The 22,513-nt window shown below is 42.5% G+C and overlaps 1 protein-coding gene across 2 annotated transcripts in view; it reads right to left on the bottom strand.

The window, feature by feature from the left end:
• Positions 1-22,513, bottom strand: part of NR1D2 (nuclear receptor subfamily 1 group D member 2) — a 44,967-nt gene that overhangs the window by 6,976 nt on the left and 15,478 nt on the right. Inside the window, exons 2-7 of one of the 2 annotated variants that reach the window (XM_044293018.1) lie at positions 18,919-19,236; positions 15,565-15,653; positions 12,292-12,436; positions 9,830-10,500; positions 7,913-8,098; positions 5,784-5,994 (exon numbers count right to left, since the gene is read on the bottom strand). In XM_044293018.1, the coding sequence (XP_044148953.1) occupies positions 5,784-5,994; positions 7,913-8,098; positions 9,830-10,500; positions 12,292-12,436; positions 15,565-15,653; positions 18,919-19,236 (1,620 nt within the window). The remainder of the gene's footprint in view (positions 1-5,783; positions 5,995-7,912; positions 8,099-9,829; positions 10,501-12,291; positions 12,437-15,564; positions 15,654-18,918; positions 19,237-22,513) is intronic. The other variant, XM_044293019.1, reaches the window with a different exon arrangement.

Raw genomic sequence — 22,513 nt, 5'->3', positions numbered from 1 at the left:
GAGGTACTTGAGAAAATTGGAGAGATAAACTACAAGGTACACCAGCCAGGGCGACAAAAGCTGGAGCAGGTGTACCATGTGAATTTACTCAAACCGTGGAAAGATAGGGAAACCTGTACTGAAGGCAGCCTGAGGCCAGGTTTTCTAGGGGAAGCGGTTTCGGACCCTCTGTCTCAAGCAAGGGAAGAGGCTGCAACAGTAAGAATTGCTGACAGCCTCTCCTCTAAGCAGGCTCAGGAGGCCAGGGAGTTTATTAGCCGGAACACGGATGTGTTCTCGGATCTCCCTGGACGCACTTTCACAATTCAGCATTACCTTGTCACTGAGCCTCAGGCGAAGGTCTGGTTAAAACCATACCGGGTACCCGAGGCTCGGCGACAAGCCATCTCAGAGGAACTACAACTAATGCTGCAACCAGACGTCATATAGGAGTCTAAAAGTGAGAGGGCCAGCCCTATAGTAATGATACCCAAACCGGACGGAATGTTACAGTTTTGTAACGACTTTTAACGAGATTTCTAAGTTCGATGCATATCCCATGCCTCGACAAGCTAATTGAAAGGTCAGGACAAGCCCGATATTTTTCAGTTTTGGACCTCACGAAAGGGTATTAGCAGGTGGCCTTAACAGAGGCTGTTAAAGAGAAAACTGCCTTCATCACACCGGGGGGGCTATATCAGTACAAGGTGTTACCCTTTGGTTTGCATGGCGCCCCCACCACCTTTCAAAGGCTAATGAATATTGTACTTCGTCCACATTGTCGGTACGCTTTGGCGTACCTGGACGATATCGTCATGCACAATACCGACTGGGAAAGTCACCTACCCAAAGTACAGGCTGTAGTTGACTCCCTTAGGAAGGCTGGGCTAACCCCTAACCCCAAAAAATGCACGATAGGGTTAGAGGAGACTAAGTACCTGGGGTATGTCATTGGGCGCAGGCGCACACGTTCACAGGATCGGAAGGTAAGAGACAGGATCTCCAGCCTGCCAGCGGCGATCGTTCGCTGGCAGACTGGAGATGCGATTTTTTTAACCCTTAACAGGTATATTAGACGCTGTTTTGATAACAGCGTCTAATATACCTGCTACCTGGTCCTCTGGTGGTCCCTTTTGCTTGGATCGACCACCAGAGGACACAGGTAGCTCAGTAAAGTACCACAAAACACCACTACACTACACACCCCCCCCTGTCACTTATTAACCCCTTATGAACCCCTGATCACCCCATATAGACTCCCTGATCACCCCCCTGTCATTGATCACCCCCCTGTCATTGATCACCCCCCTGTAAGGCTCCATTCAGACATCCGTATGATTTTTACAGATCCACGGATACATGGATCGGATCCGCAAAACACATACGGACGTCTGAATGGAGCCTTACAGGGGGGTGATCAATGACAGGCAGGTGATCACCCATATAGATTCCCTGATCACCCCCCTGTCATTGATCACCCCCCTGTAAGGCTCCAATCAGATGTCCGTATGATTTTTACGGATACATGGATCGGATCCGCAAAACACGTACGGACGTCTGAATGGAGCCTTACAGGGGGGTGATCAATGACAGGGAGGTGATCACCCATATAGATTCCCTGATCACCCCCCTGTCATTGATCACCCCCCTGTAAGGCTCCATTCAGACGTCCGTATGATTTTTACGGATCCACGGATACATGGATCGGATCCGCAAAACACATACGGACATCTGAATGGAGCCTTACAGGGGGGTGATCACCTCATATACACTCCCTGATCACCCCCCTGTCATTGATCACCCCCCTGTAAGGCTCCATTCAGACGTCCGTATGATTTTTACGGATCCACGGATACATGGATCGGATCCGCAAAACACATACGGACCTCTGAATGGAGCCTTACAGGGGGGTGATCAATGACAGGGGGGTGATCACCTCATATACACTCCCTGATCACCCCCTGTCATTGATCACCCCTCTGTAAGGCTCCATTCAGACGCCCGTATGATTTTTACGGATCCACGGATCGGATACGCAAAACACATACGGACGTCTGAATGGAGCCTTACAGGGGGGTGATCAATGACAGGGGGGTGATCACCTCATATACACTCCCTGATCACCCCCTGTCATTGATCACCCCCCTGTCATTAATCACCCCCCTGTAAGGCTCCATTCAGACGTCCGTATGTGTTTTGCGGATCCGATCCATGTATCCGTAGAGCCGTAAAAATCATACGGACGTCTGAATGGAGCCTTACAGGGGGGTGATCAATGACAGGGGGGTGATCAGGGAGTCTATATGGGTGATCACCCCCCTGTCATTTATCACCCCCCTGTAAGGCTCCATTCAGACATTTTTTTGCCCAAGTTAGCGGAAATTGTTTTTTTGTTTTTTTTTTCTTACAAAGTCTCATATTCCACTAACTTGTGTCAAAAAATAAAATCTCACGATTGAACTCACCATACCCCTCACGGAATCCAAATGCGTAAAATTTTTTAGACATTTCTATTCCAGACTTCTTCTCACGCTTTAGGGCACCTAAAATGCCAGTGCAGTATAAATACCCCACATGTGACCCCATTTCGGAAAGAAGACACCCCAAGGTATTCCATGAGGGGCATATTGAGTCCATGAAAGATTGAAATTTTTGTCCCAAGTTAGCGGAAAGGGAGACTTTGTGAGAAAATACCAAAAAAAATCAATTTCCGCTAACTTGTGCCCAAAAAAAAAGAAAATTCTATGAACTCGCCATGCCCCTCATTGAATACCTTGGGGTGTCTTCTTTCCAAAATGGGGTCACATGTGGGGTATTTATACTGCCCTGGCATTTTAGGGGCCCGAAAGCGTGAGAAGAAGTCTGGGATCCAAATGTCTAAAAATGCCCTCCTAAAAGGAATTTGGGCCGCTTTGCGCATCTAGGCTGCAAAAAAGTGTCACACATGTGGTATCGCCGTACTCAGGAGAAGTTGGGGAGTCATTTTACATATACCCATGCTGGGTGAGATAAATATCTTGGTCAAATATCTTGGTCAAATAACTACCCCACAAGTGACCCCATTTTGGAAAGAAGACACCCCAAGGTATTCTGTGAGGGGCATGGCGAGTTCCTAGAATTTTTTATTTTTTGTCACAAGTTAGCGGAAAATGATGATTTTTTTATTTTTCCTTACAAAGTCTCATATTTTACTAACTTGTGACAAAAAATAAAAAATTCTAGGAACTCGCCATGCCCCTCACGGAATACCCTGGGATGTCTTCTTTCCAAAATGGGTTCACTTGTGGGGTAGTTATACTGCCCTGGCATTTTAGGGGCCCATATGCGTGAGAAGAACTTTGCAATCAAAATCTGTAAAAAAATTACCGGTGAAATCCGAAAGGTGCTCTTTGGAATGTGTGCCCATTTGCCCACCTAGGCTGCAAAAAAGTGTCACACATCTGGTATCGCCGTACTCGGGAGAAGTTGGGGAATGTGTTTTGGGGTGTCATTTTACATATACCCATGCTGGATGAGAGAAATATCTTGGCAAAAGACAACATTTCCCATTTTTTTATACAAAGTTGGCATTTGACCAAGATATTTATCTCACCCTGCATGGGTATATGTAAAATGACACCCCAAAACACATTCCCCAACTTCTCCTGAGTACGGCGATACCACATGTGTGACACTTTTTTGCAGCCTAGGTGGGCAAAGGGGCACACATTCCAAAGAGCACCTTTCGGATTTCACCGATCATTTTTTACAGATTTTGATTGCAAACTACTTCTCACGCATATGGGCCCCTAAAATGCCAGGGCAGTATAACTACCCCACAAGTGAACCCATTTTGGAAAGAAGACACCTCAGGGTATTCCGTGAGGGGCATGGCGAGTTCCTAGAATTTTTTATTTTTTGTCACAAGTTAGCGGAAAATGATGATTTTTTTATTTTTCCTTACAAAGTCTCATATTTTACTAACTTGTGACAAAAAATAAAAAATTCTAGGAACTCGCCATGCCCCTCACGGAATACCCTGGGGTGTCTTCTTTCCAAAATGGGTTCACTTGTGGGGTAGTTATATTGCCCTGGCATTTTAGGGGCCCATATGCGTGAGAAGAACTTTGCAATCAAAATCTGTAAAAAATGACCGGTGAAATCCGAAAGGTGCTCTTTGGAATGTGTGCCCATTTGCCCACCTAGGCTGCAAAAAAGTGTCACACATCTGGTATCGCCGTACTCGGGAGAAGTTGGGGAATGTGTTTTGGGGTGTCATTTTACATATACCCATGCTGGATGAGAGAAATATCTTGGCAAAAGACAACATTTCCCATTTTTTTATACAAAGTTGGCATTTGACCAAGATATTTATCTCACCCTGCATGGGTATATGTAAAATGACACCCCAAAACACATTCCCCAACTTCTCCTGAGTACGGCGATAACACATGTGTGACACTTTTTTGCAGCCTAGGTGGGCAAAGGGGCACACATTCCAAAGAGCACCTTTCGGATTTCACCGATCATTTTTTACAGATTTTGATTGCAAACTACTTCTCACGCATATGGGCCCCTAAAATGCCAGGGCAGTATAACTACCCCACAAGTGAACCCATTTTGGAAAGAAGACACCTCAGGGTATTCCGTGAGGGGCATGGCGAGTTCCTAGAATTTTTTATTTTTTGTCACAAGTTAGTGGAATATGAGACTTTGTAAGAAAAAAATAAAATAAAAAATAAATCATCATTTTCCGCTAACTTGTGACAAAAAATAAAAAGTTCTATGAACTCACTATGCCCATCAGTGAATACCTTAGGGTGTCTACTTTCCGAAATGGGGTCATTTGTGGGGTGTTTGTACTTTCTGGGCATTGTAGAACCTCAGGAAACATGACAGGTGCTCAGAAAGTCAGAGCTGTTCCAAAAAGCGGAAATTCACATTTTTGTACCATAGTTTGTAAACGCTATAACTTTTACCCAAACCATTTTTTTTTTTACCCAAACATTTTTTTTTTTATCAAAGACATGTAGAACAATAAATTTGGCGAAAAATGTATATATGGATGTCTTTTTTTTGCTAAATTTTACAACTGAAAGTGAAAAATGTCATTTTTTTGCAAAAAAATCTTTAAATTTCGATTAATAACAAAAAAAGTAAAAATGTCAGCAGCAATGAAATACCACCAAATGAAAGCTCTATTAGTGAGAAGAAAAGGAGGTAAAATTCATTTGGGTGGTAAGTTGCATGACCGAGCAATAAACGGTGAAAGTAGTGTAGTGCAGAAGTGTAAAAAGTGGCCTGGTCATTAAGGGGGTTTCAGCTAGGGGGGCTGAAGTGGTTAAAGAGGATCTGTCACCAAAAAATGCTATACAATCTGACAGCACCATGTTGTAGAGCAGGAGGGGCCGAGCAGATTGATATTTCGTTTTGTGGGAAAAGATTCAGTAAAACCTGTAATTTATACATTTATATCTTTGCTTTTTCTACCCCCTGTGAACAGCTATCAGTACAGGAGGGAGGGGTTATCAGTGATTGACAGCATTGTGTGTATAAGAGCTAGCTGTCAATCACTGATAACACCTCCCTCCTGTACCAATAGCACTTCACAGGGCTGCAGATGTAAATGTAATAATTACAAGTTTTACTGAATCTTTTCCTACAAACATATATCTTTGGTGCTTTCAGATTGCATTGCATTTTTTGGTGACAAGTCCTCTTTAAGGATTTTTTTGTACTCAACGACACTGCATTTGCAATAAATGACACAGTGATTAGGATCTGTTAGAAGAGGAGAAAAAGAGAAAGTATCCTTTAGATCTTACCAGCAGAGACGAGGACAACTGCTGTAAACAAACTCATCTCCTCCTCACTAAGCTGCAGAGCACTAAGCTTCTCACTGAATTCAAAAACAGAGTTGAGCAGCTCCCCAGCTCCCATAGAGCGCAGCTCATCCACACTGTACTTCTTTCCGCTAAGAAAAGTAACAGTACGCTCCTTTGCATCAAATAATGATGCGAACCGTACCATCAATACCTGGCAAAACAAAAGAAAAGATGGTAACAAACTTTGATATTTATGGTCATCATTAAAGGAGCTGTTAACCCCCAATAGTCTTTTAGGAGGCCCCCCCAAATGGCCAGACCTAAAGGGGAAAGCATACTTACCTGCTCCATGCCGCTGGGTCCTGCCTTCTTTTCTCCCCCAACTCTACTGCACCTCTTTGGTCTCCCCATGTCAAAGTGGATGTTATGGCTGGGGCAGCAAATGTCTGGCCGCAGTGGTGACATGTCCCCCATGCATCATGTCACAGTGTCACGTGATGCATGGGGGACATGTCCCCGCCGTGGCCAGTAGTTGGCTGTGTGACCTGTGTCAAACTAGTTGCTGACACGGGGAGACCAGAAAGGTGTGGGGAAAGCGAAGAAGCTGGAACCCAACAGAGGAGAGCAGATAAGTATGATTTTTCTCCACAGGTCTGGCCACATGGGAGTCCCCCCTGAAAGGCCCCCAGGGGTGAAAATTTACAAAATGCAGGCTTCATATTTCCCAGTACATGATTGTGTATAGTGACATTTTTATCAGGCTCCTGATATTGATGATCTAGCCTCAGGATAGGTCTTCAATATCTGATGGTTAGGGGTCCAACACCCCGCCGATCAGCTGTTTTCTGCAGCCTCTGGTGCACTAGCACGTTGGATGAAGAAAGATTCAATATTAATAACACACATTAGTTCTTGCTAAATCTGTAGTTTAAGAAGTTGTGTCACAGATATACAAAGCACTAATGACTGAACTGTAAGAGTACACAGAGTTGCATTTGATTGCAAAATGGATGAAAGTGATTGGTAATAGGTTTTTAATACGGTACTTGACTTCAATGTCACAAAGGGTAATAGAAACTTTATAATACTTAAATTGTATGATTCACCTAATAGATTATATAAAATGGGGTTGCATGCCGTGGATAAATGTAATAGATGTGAGTTAACAGGAGCAGATCTTGAACATGTGTGGTGGGAATGCAGAAAAAAGTCCAGATAGTCTTTGAAGAGACAGATTTTCCTGAGCAATATTAGGTGAGATGAAGGCCTCAGAAGAGGAAGGCCCACTGTGCTCAATGATAAATTAGTATTTATAGCCCGATTAATAACATCTACGAAATGGGCAGCCAGGGAAACATCTAAAGTAGGAGAAAAGGGATCAGAAGTAGATGAAATTATGTGATATGAAAAAGTGATTCTTGGAAATAAAAGCAGAAAACGGATAAAGGCTTTTGTCTTTTCTTACACCCATGGGGGAGAAGAGGAGGTTAATAAGGGAGTTTAATACATTTGAATGTCTTTTTGCAAGAATTATATAATTGAAATTAATTAATAAAAATGGGCAAATACAGCCTCCTGACACATGAACAGTAGATGAACATGAACCACTAAGGAAAATGTTTTTGCGGTGTCAGGTTCTTGTGAAATTATGTTGGATTGATCCCTGGCTATATAACGGTTTTGTCTATTCCACTACAGCAACATCTGCACTTCAATACTCCAAGAAGAGCTCTGAAGCGGGCAGCAGCTGATCATCGGGACCCCTGGAGACACTTAATAGCTATCCTGTGGATAACCAATTTTGAAAAGATAGCAGCACTCTTCTTTTAGCAGCAAATTGTAAACGTTATTCACCAAACATAGCAGCGACATTTCGAATCACACAGATCAATATCATTCAAAACGCCACTACTATGTTTGGTGAATAAAGTTTACACTTTGCTGGTAAAAGAAGAGTGTTGCGGTATTTTTCAAGATTGTGAATAAGGACTTGGAGACTGAAGTCTGGAGCTGCGGGAACCAGTTGGGTAATTCATTTTGAACTTTTTTTAACTGGATAATTATATTTTGATTGTTGTTATTGTATCCTGTGGATAAGTGAAGCAAAATGTTCATAATCAAATTCTAACCTCAAAAGTTCCAGCCTTCAGCAGGTTGACCTGATCATACTGGGAAAGATCTTTAAATCCTGGAATGCGCTTGGCAAAATCGACAACCTCCTTTACAGCCGGGGTGAAACTCACAGAGAACTCTTCCCAGATTTGAGGTCCTGATTTATTTGGGTCCATGAACGGAGACATGCTCATAGGGCAAACCTGTAAAATGTATAAAAGTAGTAAGAATATGATGCAAAATCCAAATCAAGGTGGAAATCAGTAGACAAAATCATTGACAAAAAAATAAAGCCCCAAGGAGATGCTGGAATTGAATGAAACATTATAGGAGGAAATGTAATAATGATAGATGCAAGTGATTACAATATCAGAGTGAAAGGATAGGTTTATTTGGTAAAACTGTAGAACTGAAAGGAGACTCTAGTACCCTGTTGGGCCACCTCTAGCCTGGACACAATATGAAATGGGTTGGGTAAGGAGGCATACAGGTTCTGCATGGAATTCTGCAGCACATTTGCCCACATATGTTGCAGCTGAATCTGTAGATCCTGCAAACTTGCAGTTGCCAAAGCTGGTCTCATAGATGCTCAACTGGCGATAAATCTGGCAACTGGGGAAGCCAAGGAAGTGTTACAATGTGGAGAAGACATTCCTGGGAAACCCTTGCTGTGTGTAGCCAAGCATTATCCTGCTGATAAATGCCAGTTTGAAGCCCTGACATGAGGCGCAACACATGTGGCTGCAGGATGTCCTGCACATAATGCTAAGCTGTTAGTGTTCCTCGTATCACTACTAGGGGTGCAGACTGTCATATGTGATGGCTCCCCAGGTCATCAGACCATTTAGGACAGTGAATCCCTCTGTAGCAAAGGCCAGATTGAAGCGCTCACCAAGAGGCTTCCATACTCAAACCCAACCATGTAACGAAGGAGCCAACTGTGTCTGCGTGGTGGACAATGAAACTGTGGGAGCTGCTCAATCTGGTTAGTGAATCCAAGGATCCTCTCTATTGGTGGTCTGTTTGGGTTGCCCTGAAGCCATTTGCCTTGTGTGAACACCCTCACATAACCACTGCTTAATAACCACCTCCTAACAGCTAGGTCAGAACTGCCTAGATAGTGGACAATTTGTTCTAATGACCATCCTGCTTCTGTTGGTCCACAGATGCGCACTCAGAGTCTGTCAATTGGGCAAATTGAGGTATGTAAACTATCTCTCACTAAGAGGTACACTACCAAAAAGTAGCCTCTAGAAGCCATTTTATGGAACACTGGGGAAGCACTTTTACGCCCTCTTGTGGCAAGACTTGAGACATAACTGCATGCCGAGTTTTGCAGCAATCCAACATTTCTATCGTGGTGCGTTATTTTATTTATTTTTGTCAGTAAGTGTATTTCCAAAAATTATCCTGTTTAACCTGAACTTGCCATACAGGCCTGAGTAACTGACCTCTGTCAACCTAGGAAGAAGACTCACACAGACCAGGAAAGCCTTTAATGCTCATGAACATATTGGGGTGATTTTTAGAAGATAGCTACACTATTGATGAAATGGTATCAAACTAAGAAAATGTGATTAAAAAATGTAATGGGGTTGTCCAGCCACTGAAAATGTGGGCTCAGATTGGACTAAAACAATAAAATAAGGGATACTCCCCATCATCGCACCATTACCCTGCCACTCCTATTCCAAAGATTACGGGCTGCTGCTGGTGTCCACTTCCTGGTACCATCTCAACACATAGGAAATGGCTGAGGTAGGTCACCATCGAAGTCAGAAATTGGCTGAGCCAGGAACAAGGGGGGCCCATAAAGTACTGGAATGGGATTGGCAGGGGGTATGGTACTGTGAGCTGGTTTTAAAATAATTTCAGCGGCTGGAAAACCGCTTTGCTTTTTCTAGCAATAAAAAAGAAAGCAATGAATTCTGTACCAGATGCATTCTCCTTCCCCTCTTGCAGGAGTAGCCATTCATATGTTCAGCCTGTGGTACATCAAGCATGGCTCCTCTGCTGAAATCTTTGTGGGAGAAGCCATTGGAAATGTTTATATTATTGTCATTGGAGTAACAAACAGCGTGGATGTTAGAATAACCAGCCATGTTCTTCTCTCTGTGCTGTTCATTTATATGATTCTGGTTTCCACTAGCGGGACAGCGAGCAGTGCTGAGACCATTATTGGAGTAGATATTGTTGCTTTTGTTGATGCATTTTACATTATTCATTCTTTCTTCTATCTGGTGGTTTGCTTCATTTTTGATTTTGGAAGACTCCTGGTTATACATGAAAGTTTCTCTATGAGCCCTAGTTACTGTACCAATAACATCTTCTTTGCTAACATCAAATGATGGAGGAGGAGGAGGAAGAGAAGAAGATGCAGGTAGAGTGAGGCTTTTATCTGAGTAATTGTGACCACTAGTGTCCAACTTTTCTTGAACAGGTGGGGGCACAAGTGGCAAAAGTGAAGGTGAAGCTTGGTAATCTGGCAGTGCTTCTTGGTGTCCTGAGCTAACAAACTGGCTGTTCATCATGGTCTTCATAGCAGTCTGCATCTCCATCAGCATTCTCTGCTTTTCACGTTTTGGAATGCGCCCGAAACGAACAGCTGTCAAGGAAGGACATAAAAAGTCAAAAGAGAGAGATCGTTACTTGAATTCCCACGCCTGTTAAAAAACATAAAACTTAAAGTCACAAAATGTGTTAAAATGATAAAATATTGTATGCACACCACTTTATCCCCTGCCGTTTCCACTGCCGCCACCTCTGCCCTGTGTTTACAGACTGCAGCCATTAACTCCATGCAATCACTGCAGCCATTCACTGGCCTCAGTGGTCTCATGCTGTATACCACTGAGGCCAGTGATCAGAGCGGCAGAGCTGGAAATGGCAATGGATAAAGAGGTTAATATATGATCTTACATTAGTTTAACACATTTGGGGGTTTTCTGGAAATTTTTAAATCAGTTGGAAAATCCATTTAAAAGGGATGTCCAGGATTTTACTATTGATGGCCTATCCTCAGGATAAGCCATAATTATTTGATTGGCGGGGGTCCCACTCCCTGCCACCCCTCTGATTAGCTGGTTTAGAGCAGCTTTGTGCCGGAAATAGAAGCTCCTTGGATAAGGAGGTCGATTGGTACAAACGAGGCGTAAAGGAGGCCATCTACGTAAAAATGGAGAAGCCAAGCTTGAATAGAGGCGGGGGGGGGGGGGGGTTAGACATCTATTGTCTGCCACATACAATGCTGTCTTGACAACTTTTTCTGGGAAGTCTTTATCACCTACTGACTCCAATTAGGATAATGGAATCAACACCCAATGCTGGGTATAATTACCAGATGTTGATTCAGTTATATATTTATTCCCAGAATTTTTGTACAGTCATTCAGAATTGAGAAAGCTTGTGGGAAGAACGAGTGAAACGTTTTCAAGAAATCTACAGTAAGTCCAGTTGCCTTGATTTATTCTTTACAGCTATATAAGCTCTGTCCTTTATGTAGTGGATGGAGCTGGTTACTGCAGTGCTGCCCCGATTCACTTCAATGAAAGCAGCAACAATGGAAGAAGCTGTGTAGTGGCGGCACCATCCATAGAACATAGAATGTGTCGGCAGATAAGAACCATTTGGCCCATCCAGTCTGCCCAATATACTGAATACTATGGATAGCCCCTGGCCCTATCTTATATGAAGGATGGCCTTATGCCTATCCCATGCATGCTTAAACTCCTTCACTGTATTTGCAGCTACCACTTCTGCAGGAAGGCTATTCCATGCATCCACTACTCTCTCAGTAAAGTAATACTTCCTGATATTACTTTTAAACCTTTGCCCCTCTAATTTAAAACTAGGTCATCAATAAAATCTCGGAAAACCCTTTTAAGTTGCCCATATAAATTCAATAGCTGTCAACAGCTATCTCTCTAGACTCCCTCCTGGCTTACCCATATACACACACACACACGTTCGGCTTCGTCTGTGTATTCTATGGGGGAAGCGAAGACACCTCTGGCGACAGCTTATCTCCCGGGAGAACAAAAGGATCGGATATTCGTTTTGCCTGATTGTTGTCTCCCCCAACATCATCTGTCGGGGAGAGTTGAAGCTCCTCACACACATTAGTGTGTGGGCTGAGCCTACCATTGTTTATGGCCAGCTTTATACTGTTGTGTCATTTACATTAGGGTTTGTACATATGGATCTCTATAATAGCACACAATTCTTACAGTATTCCACACAGGTATATTTTGATAAGAACTTTACACTTCTATTTAAACCTCCAACTTCCGCAGAACAACTCCATACAACGCTATGAGGTGGGGGTTTCATAATTACAAGGTTCGTCAAATATAAAGAAATATTGAAGGAAAACAATGGATGCTCGATTGGTACATACCATCTCTTGACATGCCGACAGACAGACACTTCTTGAAACGACATTGCTGGCAGCGATTTCGGTTCATCCTCATGATAGAACAGCTCTCATTCTTGAGGCACTTTTTGTACTGGATGTTTTGTTGAATGCTTCTTCTAAAGAAACCCTAAGAACACATATAAGTCCTTATATTAGAGTCAATTTTCAGCATGAAAATGCATGATCTGCCATGAGTGGAGAAAAGACCTCCAAAAACCACCCTCCTCCCATAGTATCTTATTATGTATTGACCTATATCTTCAGCCTACACAAAGGAGGAGAGCATTTTTATAGTCAGTTTTGCAGGAGTCTGCGTTCCGTAATTTGCATCAAATTTATCAAATGTCACATAATGTTTAAAGGGGTTCTAAAGGCTTTTAATATTGATGACCTATTAAATCATAAATATCAGGTCAGCAGGGGTCCGACACCCGTCAGCCTCGCCGATCAGCTGTATGAAGGGAAGGTGTGCGCAAGCCATCTCCCGTCTCTCTTCCTGCTTCACACAGACATAGCAGCAGTGAGCTGGAAGAGAGACAGGAGAAGGCACATGCGCACCTTCCCTTCATACAGCTGATGCTGGACCCCCGGCGATCTGATATTGATGACCTATCCTGAGGTAGTTTTAAAGGCACCATTTTGGGGTATACATTAACTTTTATTAACTTTCTGAGAGGGAGATGGGAAAAAAACAGCAATACCGCTACAGGTATAAATAACATGATAATTTCATTGTCTGGGTCAGTACGATCATAGCGATACCAAGTACATATAGTTTTTTTCACATTTTTGTTTTTGCATCGCCTCATCCCAAGACCCATCCTTTTTAACTTTTCTTTTTACGGAACTGAGTGAGGGCTTAATTTTTGCAGGATAACTTTCATTGGTATCATTTTGGGGGACATACATTTTTTTTATTGCTTTTTTATTCCGTTTTTTGTGACGAATAAGAAGAAAGCAGAAATTCTGTCTTTTTTTTTTGCAGCATTCACCGTATGGGATAAATTACATGATAATTACGTAGTGTGGATCGTTACGGACGCGGCATTACCAAATATGTGGAGAATATATTTTTCCAATTTTTTCCATTGAAAATTATTTTTTTAATTGAAAAAAAAAATTATTTTCTCACTTGGATTTTTTATTCAACACTATTTCTGTACTGCATTGTATTTTAATGTTAGTGCTATACTGACATTCACAGGTAGTCTTGGAAACGATAGAGGCAGGTCTGAGGCCTTCACTAGGCCCTTGCCTGCATGCACTGACATCTGCACCCTGCAATTTTATTTGTGGGGTACTGATGGGACACAGAGGGAGTCCGCTCCCTCTGGATCGGCACTCCTGCCAGTCCAGGCCATTAGAGCAGGAGCTCGACTGTTATGTTACAACCATGCCCTGCTCTCTGCTGCATGGGAGACCTGTGCAGTGCTTATACTGGGCTGCCATAAAATGTCGAGTCCAAGGCCCCTTTGTGACCACCATAAGAAGGCATATTGGTGGTAACTAAGGGGTTAAAGTAGGAGGGAGGAAAATGTTGAACATGTTGGTTATAGTGCATTTCCCTCTGAAATACTGAGGAAAATTGGTTGTTACAGACATTTTTCTGATGAAGAACATACTTGATTAAACATTTGATTAGAGAGGGAATCCATATATAGAAGTGCAGCAAATTATACGCTGCTTAGCTACAATGACCTCAAAACCAAAACCTGAAAAACATGGATGGAAATGGGGAACTACTGTTCAAATGGATCGAAGTATAGCCAAAATGGCAAAGGCTCAGCGAATGATCACCTCCAGAAAGATCAAAGAAGAGCTGAAGTTACCAGTGAATACTGCTACAATCAGAAGATTAAGTGAACCCAAGTTACCAGGAAGAACTCCCCCCCAAAGTCCTGTTGTTGAAAAAAAGACATGTCCTTAATAGGTTAAAATATTCCAAGGAACACATTGACTGTCCCAAAGAGAAATGGCGCAACATTTTGTAGACTGATGAAAGCAAAATTGTTCTTTTTGGGTTTAGTGGCCGCAGACAGTGAGGAACATTTATAAAGACTGGTGTTTCCATATGCCAGTGTTCATCCTCTGTGCACCGGAACAAGATGAGTGTCATTTATTAAGAGGCACCTCTGGAAATCTGTGCACCAGAAGTCTACGCTAGCCCGAAGATGGCACAAACTCCAGCTATAACTTACGTAAGAAGCCCTGCCCTCTTTATTGGTGAAAAGCTCAAAAAGTCGCAAATTATGGAGCAATTATGGCATGCGCCATAATTTGTGAATTTTTTTATGCCACAGTAATGGCATAAACCCTTTAGGCCGAATGCACACGTGGTATCCCAGTATCCCGGCCTGGATTCCTGCTGACAGCCGTGCGCTTCATGCCGCCGCTGCTGTACAGTAAGAAACTCGTATAGATCATACAAGTGTATTACTGTAGTGCAGCGGTGGCATGAAGGGCACGGCGTCATAGCAACCAATGAAGCTGTGTGCTCCTGCTCTCAGCAGGATGCCAGGCCAGGATACCATGGACCGTTCACGGCCGTGTGCATTCGGCCTTATAAAGTGCCCATCACTAAGTCAGACAACCCCCGAGCACTGAATTGAAGCCACGGCATTAAGCATGGTGGTGCAAAAATCATGATATGGGGATGTTTCTCATACCATGTCTTTGGGCCTTTTTATATTATACGAGGGATCATGGATCAGTTTGAATATATCAAATTACCTGAGGAAATCAAGTTGCCCTATGCCGAAGAAGAAATGCCCTTGAAATGAGTTTTTCAACCCAAAACACGCCAGTAAGTGAACACATCTTAGTTATAGACAACAGGATTGAGGTAATGGAGAGGGCAGCCCAATCGCCCCCATAGAGAACTTGTGGGGTGACATCAAAAATGTGATTTATGAGGCAAAACCGAAAAATGCAGGAACTGTGGAATGTAGTCCCATCTTCCTGGACTGGAATACCTGGCCAGAAGTTGGTTCGCTCCACGCAATGCAGATTCAAGAGTCAAGCAGTTCTCAGAATCAATGGTTATGCCACTAAATATTAGTTCAGTAATTCAAAGTAAAGTGAAATCTCAAACATTTTTTCAGTTTATACATTACATTTTTGAGTTTTTAAAGAAAAATGCTAGTACTGCTATTTTTTGAACAGCCTAATATTCATAATATATATTATACCCACAGGAAATATACATGAATAATCCACCACATAAACAATTACTACAGTAGAAATAATGACACTTACCTTACAGCCCTCACAAGCATGGACTCCATAGTGAAATCCAGACGCCACATCTCCACACACTTTACACAGAAGAATCATTCCATTGAATTCTAAAAAGATTAACACATAACACAGTAACATAGTTTATAAGGCCGAAAAAAGCCATCTGTCCATCTAGTTCGGCCTATTAAGCCTCATTCACACTTCAGTGTTTCACGGACGTGTGCTGTACACGTTCTCCGCGGACAGCACACGTCCCAATTCATTTGAATGTGTGTATTCACACATCCGTGTTTTAGCACAGTCCGTGGGTCCGTGTTTTCAGCACGGATGCATGTCCTATCTTGGTCCGTGTTCTCGGATCCCTCACGCCCATTATAGTCAATGAGTCCATGAAAACCACGGATGCAACACGGATGTCATCCGTGGTTCACGGATCATTAGGAAGAGATGCTTTGAAAAACAATTTTTCAGTTGTTCAGTGTCAGTGAAACACGAATGCAACACGGACATTAAAAAACGGGCACACGGACCCAACACGGATCCTTTACGGACAGCTTCATGGATGCATCACTGACCACCTGGTCACGGATTTGAGCACGGACACGGACGTGTGAATGAGGCTTTATCCTGCAAGCTGATACAGAGGAACACGACACAATTTACAATATTGTCAATGCACAGGTGAAAAATTAGAATATCGTGCAAAGTTCATTTATTTCAGTAATGCCACTTAAAAAGTGAAACTGATATATGAGATAGACTCATTACATGCAAAGCGAGATATCTCCAGCCTTAATTTGTTATAATTTGGATGATTATGGTTTACAGCTTGTGAAACCCCAAAGTCACAATCTCAGGTACCCTTTGCCTAGAGTGTGACACTTTGAGCCTAGAATATTGAACCTTTTCACAATATTCTAATTTTAAGCTACATTAATGCAATTCCTTTTAATTTGCATTACTGAAATAAATGGACTTTTGCACGATATTCTAATTTTTCGAGTTTCACCTGTATTTCTTAAATTTGTGTGTATATACTATATCTATCTATATATATATATATATATATATATATATATATACACACACATGCCCTGCTTTAAAATTTGCATTATATTAGGGCTAAATTCACATGAACGTATTTTGTTTCCGTGTCCATTCAGTTTTTTGGTGGATAGGATGAGGACTCATTTGTTTCAGTGGGTCAGCAAAAAATGCGAACAACACACCGTGTGCTGTCCGCATCCAAATGTCCGTTCCGTAGCTCCGCAAAAATTATAGAGCATGTCCTATTCTTGTCCATTTTGCTGACAAGGATAGGCATTGTTACAATGGATTCACAAAAAAACTGATGCAATACGGATGCCAAAAGGACATCATCCGTATTTTTTGCGGATCAGTGTTTTGAGGACCGCAAAACAAATACGGTCGTGTGAATTTGGCCTAAGGAGGACCTGTCACTTCTCTTTATTGTCTGTTTTAGACTAGGGCCACAAGGCAGCAATGGTCCAGTATGAGAATGGAATGCATTTTGTAGCATTCCGTTCTGTTCAGTTTTGTTTTGTACCCATTGACAATGAATGGGGACAAATTGGAAGCGTTTTTTTCCGGTACTGAGACCCTATGACGGATCTCAGTACCGGAAAATATTAACGCTAATGTGAAAGTAGCCTAAGTCTTATAGGGACTGAACGGAATGACCACTACTCCATTCAAACACTGAACATGTGATCCCCATCCCCCATTTATGGAGGATAAGACATTTCATATCATTTTTAATTGCGTGGTTAAAGGGGTCTTCCATGATCAGCATATTGATGGCCTACCCTCAGGATAATCCATTAACATGAGAGCTGTGGGGGTCAGATCTGAAGAGGATGCAGTGCCCCCGCAGCCCCTTTGAGCCCCCCTGCCAGATCTAATACCAGGGAAAACCCCTAAGAAGGATATTGGAGAATTGTCAGTGGACTGTCTACCAACAGACATTCCATTTTAAAGAGATTGCATACAAATTTTTACAAAATGGCTGATGTCTTCCAGCCATAGCGTCATTCTTGAACATGAGCTGTGTGCAGTATCTGCTCAGCAACATTAACTTAAAGAGGACCTTTCATGGTCCAGACATGATGAAATAAGTAGCACGCTATGTAGGGCATAAAGCAAGGATCTAATAGCCCTTACTATTTTTCCTGGGTGCTATTCCGTTTGCCCGCTGTGCCCGTTAAATTCTCCCGCCTGGTATGCTAATGAATCGCATCGGAACAGGGAGGAGGAGACGCCTGGGTTTCTAAGTGGGCGTCTCCTTCGCCCTGGCTGTAGCGCGGTCCAATCACAAAGGAGATCGGCACAGGGAGAAAAAAAATCACTTTCTCCCTGGATTTGGCGCTTTCCGCTGTGATTGGGCCGCTCTACAGCCAGGGGCGAAGGAGACGCCCATTAAGAAACCCTGGCGTCTCCTCCTCCCTGTTCCGATGCGATTCATTAGCATACCAGGCGGGAGAATTCATCAGGGGCACAGCGGGCGAATGAAGCGGCGCCAAAGAAAAATAGTAAGGGTTATTAGATCCCTGCTTTATGCCCTACATAACGTGCTACTTATTTTCTTTAAAGAGGACCTGTCAGGAGGATCACACCTATTAAACCAGGCATACCACCTGGTAGGGTTGACCCTGCTGACAAAATAATATCTATCTTGGGAAAAATCGGTTGCGGAGTTCCTGAGAAAAAAGACTTTCTAGTTACTCTGCGCACCTCAGATTTTCCCAACTTTCCAGTGTTGGCCGCACTGAATTAGCATTTTTCTCTGGAACACCACAATCAATCTTCAAAAGACAGGTATCATTTTAATCATCAGAATCAACCCTACCAGGCAGTATGTCTGGGTTAATACGGTTCATTCTGATGACTGGCACCTTTTTCAAAAGGAACTACGGGGCACATTTATTAATACTGGCGTTTTAGATGCTGGTCTTAGTAAGCCCTACAGCTGGTGGTGGATCCGCTGGAGTTTTGAAGAGGCGCAAGTCTCTACATATTTTCAGCGCATCCAGCACCGATTCTAAATGTAAGGCAGCTTCCTTGTTGTCTTACCTTTAGACCATTTTCTACGACTAAACCAGGCTCGTCCCCTTCCTCGCCAAGCCCAGTTTTTTAGACCTGGCGCAGATTCTGCCACACCATGGCTTGCGACAGAATCTGCCCCAGATATACACCACAAAAGTACCGTATATCTGGTCATAAATGACCCTGTACATTTTTTTTTATATCACACAACCCCTCTAAAAGCTTCATCTATAGGTTCATACACAACGGCAGGTGTTTTATTTCACAGGCAAGATTCAGTACTACAAGCAATAATTCAGAATCTCTTACTAGTGGTGACTCCACCATGGCCTTTGGTTAGGATTGCTGCACTGGTATAGGTTGTTTTTATGCACAGTGTGTCCACCTGTTGGTTCTTCTGAGATTCCTCTATGGTGGTGAGGGTCCCACTTGGAAGGTCACTTCTGCTTGTACCATTCCTGCTGCTCCCACTGCTGCTCCCACCGCTGCTGCCCTCAGAAGCAGAGCTGCTGGGAGAGGATGGAAGAGAGGAGGATGAGGATTGGAAGCTACCATTGGAGCTCTCGCTGTGGCAGGAGGAAGGGCTGGAGGCTGAGCTTGAGGAGCTGATGTATGCAATAACACCACCTAGACAATAAAAGACATGGCCAGTTATGATGGCATACCAAGAGAACACTATTCTTTAATATGACGGTATATTGCTCTGAAACAATCTGTGTGGTCACTAACAATTCAACTATTTATCCATAATCTACACCTCAAAATATGGATATTGATGCTTAAAGGGTAAGATATGGAGGGGCTGCAGCACTGGACTTGCACAGCGTCCCCAAGTAGCGCTCATTTGTGCAGGCGTTGTTATCGTCTATGTGCTATCCGCACTGAACACTGTCCCGTTATAGTCCATGGACCAACTCATACATGCAATGGTTTGTGCAGAGAAAACCGCAGCATGTACCGTGCACATGGCCGTTCCATGCATTGGGGAACTCCATTCCTACAGAGATACAGCTGTATTCAGGTTATGTATTACGGTTAACGAAGTGGACATCAATCCCAAATTCGATTTGCCACAAAGCCAAAATTCCTCGAGCTTCGTGGTAACAAATTGATTTCCCCTGAAAAAGCGGTAAAAAAAAAAAAAAATCATACTTGCCTCATTCGTTTGAGCGTCAAGAGGCCGCCATGGCCATATTGCTTTAAGATCCCAGGGGAAATCTTGTGCGCAGTGATATATGACATTGTATGACGTCATCACGCGCCACGTGAGATTTCATGCTGGATCCTCAAGCAAGATGGCCGCAGAGGCCTCTTCGTGATTTAATTTTTCTTTTTAGGAGCACGCTTTAATATTTAACCCGTTCGTTTTGCGCATCCTGTCTTCCTAGAGCCATAACTTTTGTATTTGTCTGTTTACATAGCCATATGAGGGCTTGTTTTTTGCGGGACAAGTTGTAGTTTCCAACGCCACCATTTCATATTGCATATGATGTAGTGGGAAGCGGGAAACAAATTCCAAATGGGGTGAAATTGCCAAAAAAAATGCAATTCCACCACAGTTTTACAGGTTTTTTATTTACGACGTTCGATGTACGATAAAACTGACTGGTTACTTTTATTCTACAGGTCAGTACGAATTCGGCGATGCCTTATATGTATAAATTTTCTTGCGTTTTGATAATAATAAAAAAAATTAAAAGTGGGAAAAAATCCAGTTTAATGTTTTTGTCAACATATTTCGAACCCTATAACTTTTTGGTAATTATGTGTACGGAGCTGTATGGGGGCTCATTTTTTGCGGGGCGATCTGATATTTTTATTGATACCATTCTGGCGAGTGTTTGATCACTTTTTATTAAAAAAAATTATAGAAAATGAAGCAACCAAAAACGTATGGGGAATATAATTTGATATTTTTATACTATGGGCGTTTTTGCTCATCACCACACCCATGATGTGTATTTTTTTAATTTGTTTAGTTCTTTTATTTTTATTTTGGGAAAAGGGGGGGTGATTTGAATTTTTATGGGGTTTTTTTTACACTTTTTTATAGTTCCCATAGGGAACTATTACATGCAATCACAGATTGCTATTATCATACAATGCACTTGCATTGGAATCTATGATGATTTTACTACTCTACTATGGAGCCCTATTACAGGCGAGGGCTCCATAGAAAAAACTGTGCAGCAGCTTCCTGTCATTCACAAAGACAGGGGCTTCTGCACACACGCTCCGACTCCTCCGATCGCCACAAGGGGGAGCCGGAGCACCACCAGAAGTGCCCGATTCCAGTGTTTCAGGCTAAATGGTTACTGGTTAAATGTCCGCGATCAGCATTACTTTAAGAAGCAGGCGGCCACCCGCGGCCATCTTTAAAGACCCCACCAGCGCCGTACATGTAATTCGTTATGAAGGAAGTTTTTGGGGAAAATTCGGCGAAGCAGCCGAATCGAAACTTTGCTCATCTCTAATCATGATATACTAAGCCTGAAACGCGTATGTTTTTTAAATCGTTGTACAAGATGTTTTTTTAAGGATTTTCCAATAAAGAAGTGAAGTGTTCACATTATAAATATATTCTCAAATACCTTTCATTATTTATAATGGCTCATTTTGTCTGGGGGGGAATCATCAGGGGAAACAAAATGACGGCTGTCCCATTAGTTCACACAAAACCTGTCCTGATCACAGATGAGAACAAGTCACTTTACAACACTGAGGTAAAAAGCTTCCTCATCCTTTTCCTCCTATTTGTCAGGGATTATGATCCTGAATAAAGATAATAGGAACTTTAGCTGAATCCCTGGGGAATTTAGTTTATGAGGAGACATGAAGTACAGAGAGGACGGACAGGACAGATTGTGGTAATGTTGAGCTGTGGTAATGGAGACTGTAAACAAGAGCTGCTGCTCATTATCCACACCTCACCCTCCTCTCATCCTCCTCATCATCTCCATTTCCACAGAGATTCACCTGTATTCAGGATCATGCTTCCTGACAAGCAGAGCAGAGAGGAAGATGAGGCAGCGCTATGGCTCATTGTGGTGAAGTAACTTGTCCTCCTGTGTGATTAGGACAGGATTTGTGTGTACTGATAAGACAGCGGCCATTTTATTTCTCCTAATGATTGCTCCCTAGACAAGTAATGAAAGGTGTTTGTGAATATATTTTATTATAAAATAATATTTAAGTATTAATTTTTTTTTAATTCCTGGAGAACCCCTTAAGTAAATGTACTTTGAAAACAGCAACATGCCCAACACATGACTCTGCTGGAAGAATGCAGCATGTCCTGGGCCTAATGTAAGGTTCCCTTTAAAATATGAAATAATTAGGCATAAAAAATGCTGGAAGCCGCTGCTAACCTTGGGGCTGTTTTAATCCACCATTTTTAAACATGGGGCTGTTTTAAACATTTAAATCCAAATTTTCTACTTTAAGTACGGATGTGAATACTCCTAAAAAAAAAGTAGTGGATCTGGAAGACAGGTCAAGGCGATGCAATGTGAGAATTATAGGTCTACCCGAAAGGCGCTGAAGGAAAAAGTTCAGCTGAAATGATACAAACCTTAATTTTGGAGAAATTTGGAAAAGAGCATTTTTCGCCATTATTTTTGGTCAAAAGAGCACAGCGGGTCCCAGGGGAAAAACCTATACTGGGAAGCCAGCCACGGGTACTTCTGGCAAATATACTGGTCTCACGGGACAGGGATATCATTTTGAGAAGGGCTAGGGAATAAAAGTGTCCTATTTTCCCGATATTTCTAAAGAGATCCAAGAAAAAGATGGAGTTTTACTGTGGCTAAAAAACGGCTGCAAGAAAGGGACATTATGTACTCATTTGTTTACCTAGCTAAATTTTGGATAATTTCGGATAATGTTTTTTTGATACCCTGGGTCT

Source organism: Bufo gargarizans, chromosome 5 (assembly GCF_014858855.1).
Source record: "Bufo gargarizans isolate SCDJY-AF-19 chromosome 5, ASM1485885v1, whole genome shotgun sequence".
Taxonomy (NCBI): domain Eukaryota; kingdom Metazoa; phylum Chordata; class Amphibia; order Anura; family Bufonidae; genus Bufo; species Bufo gargarizans.
Note: the sequence above shows the minus strand (reverse complement) of the source record. Positions and strands in the feature narration are given on the sequence as shown.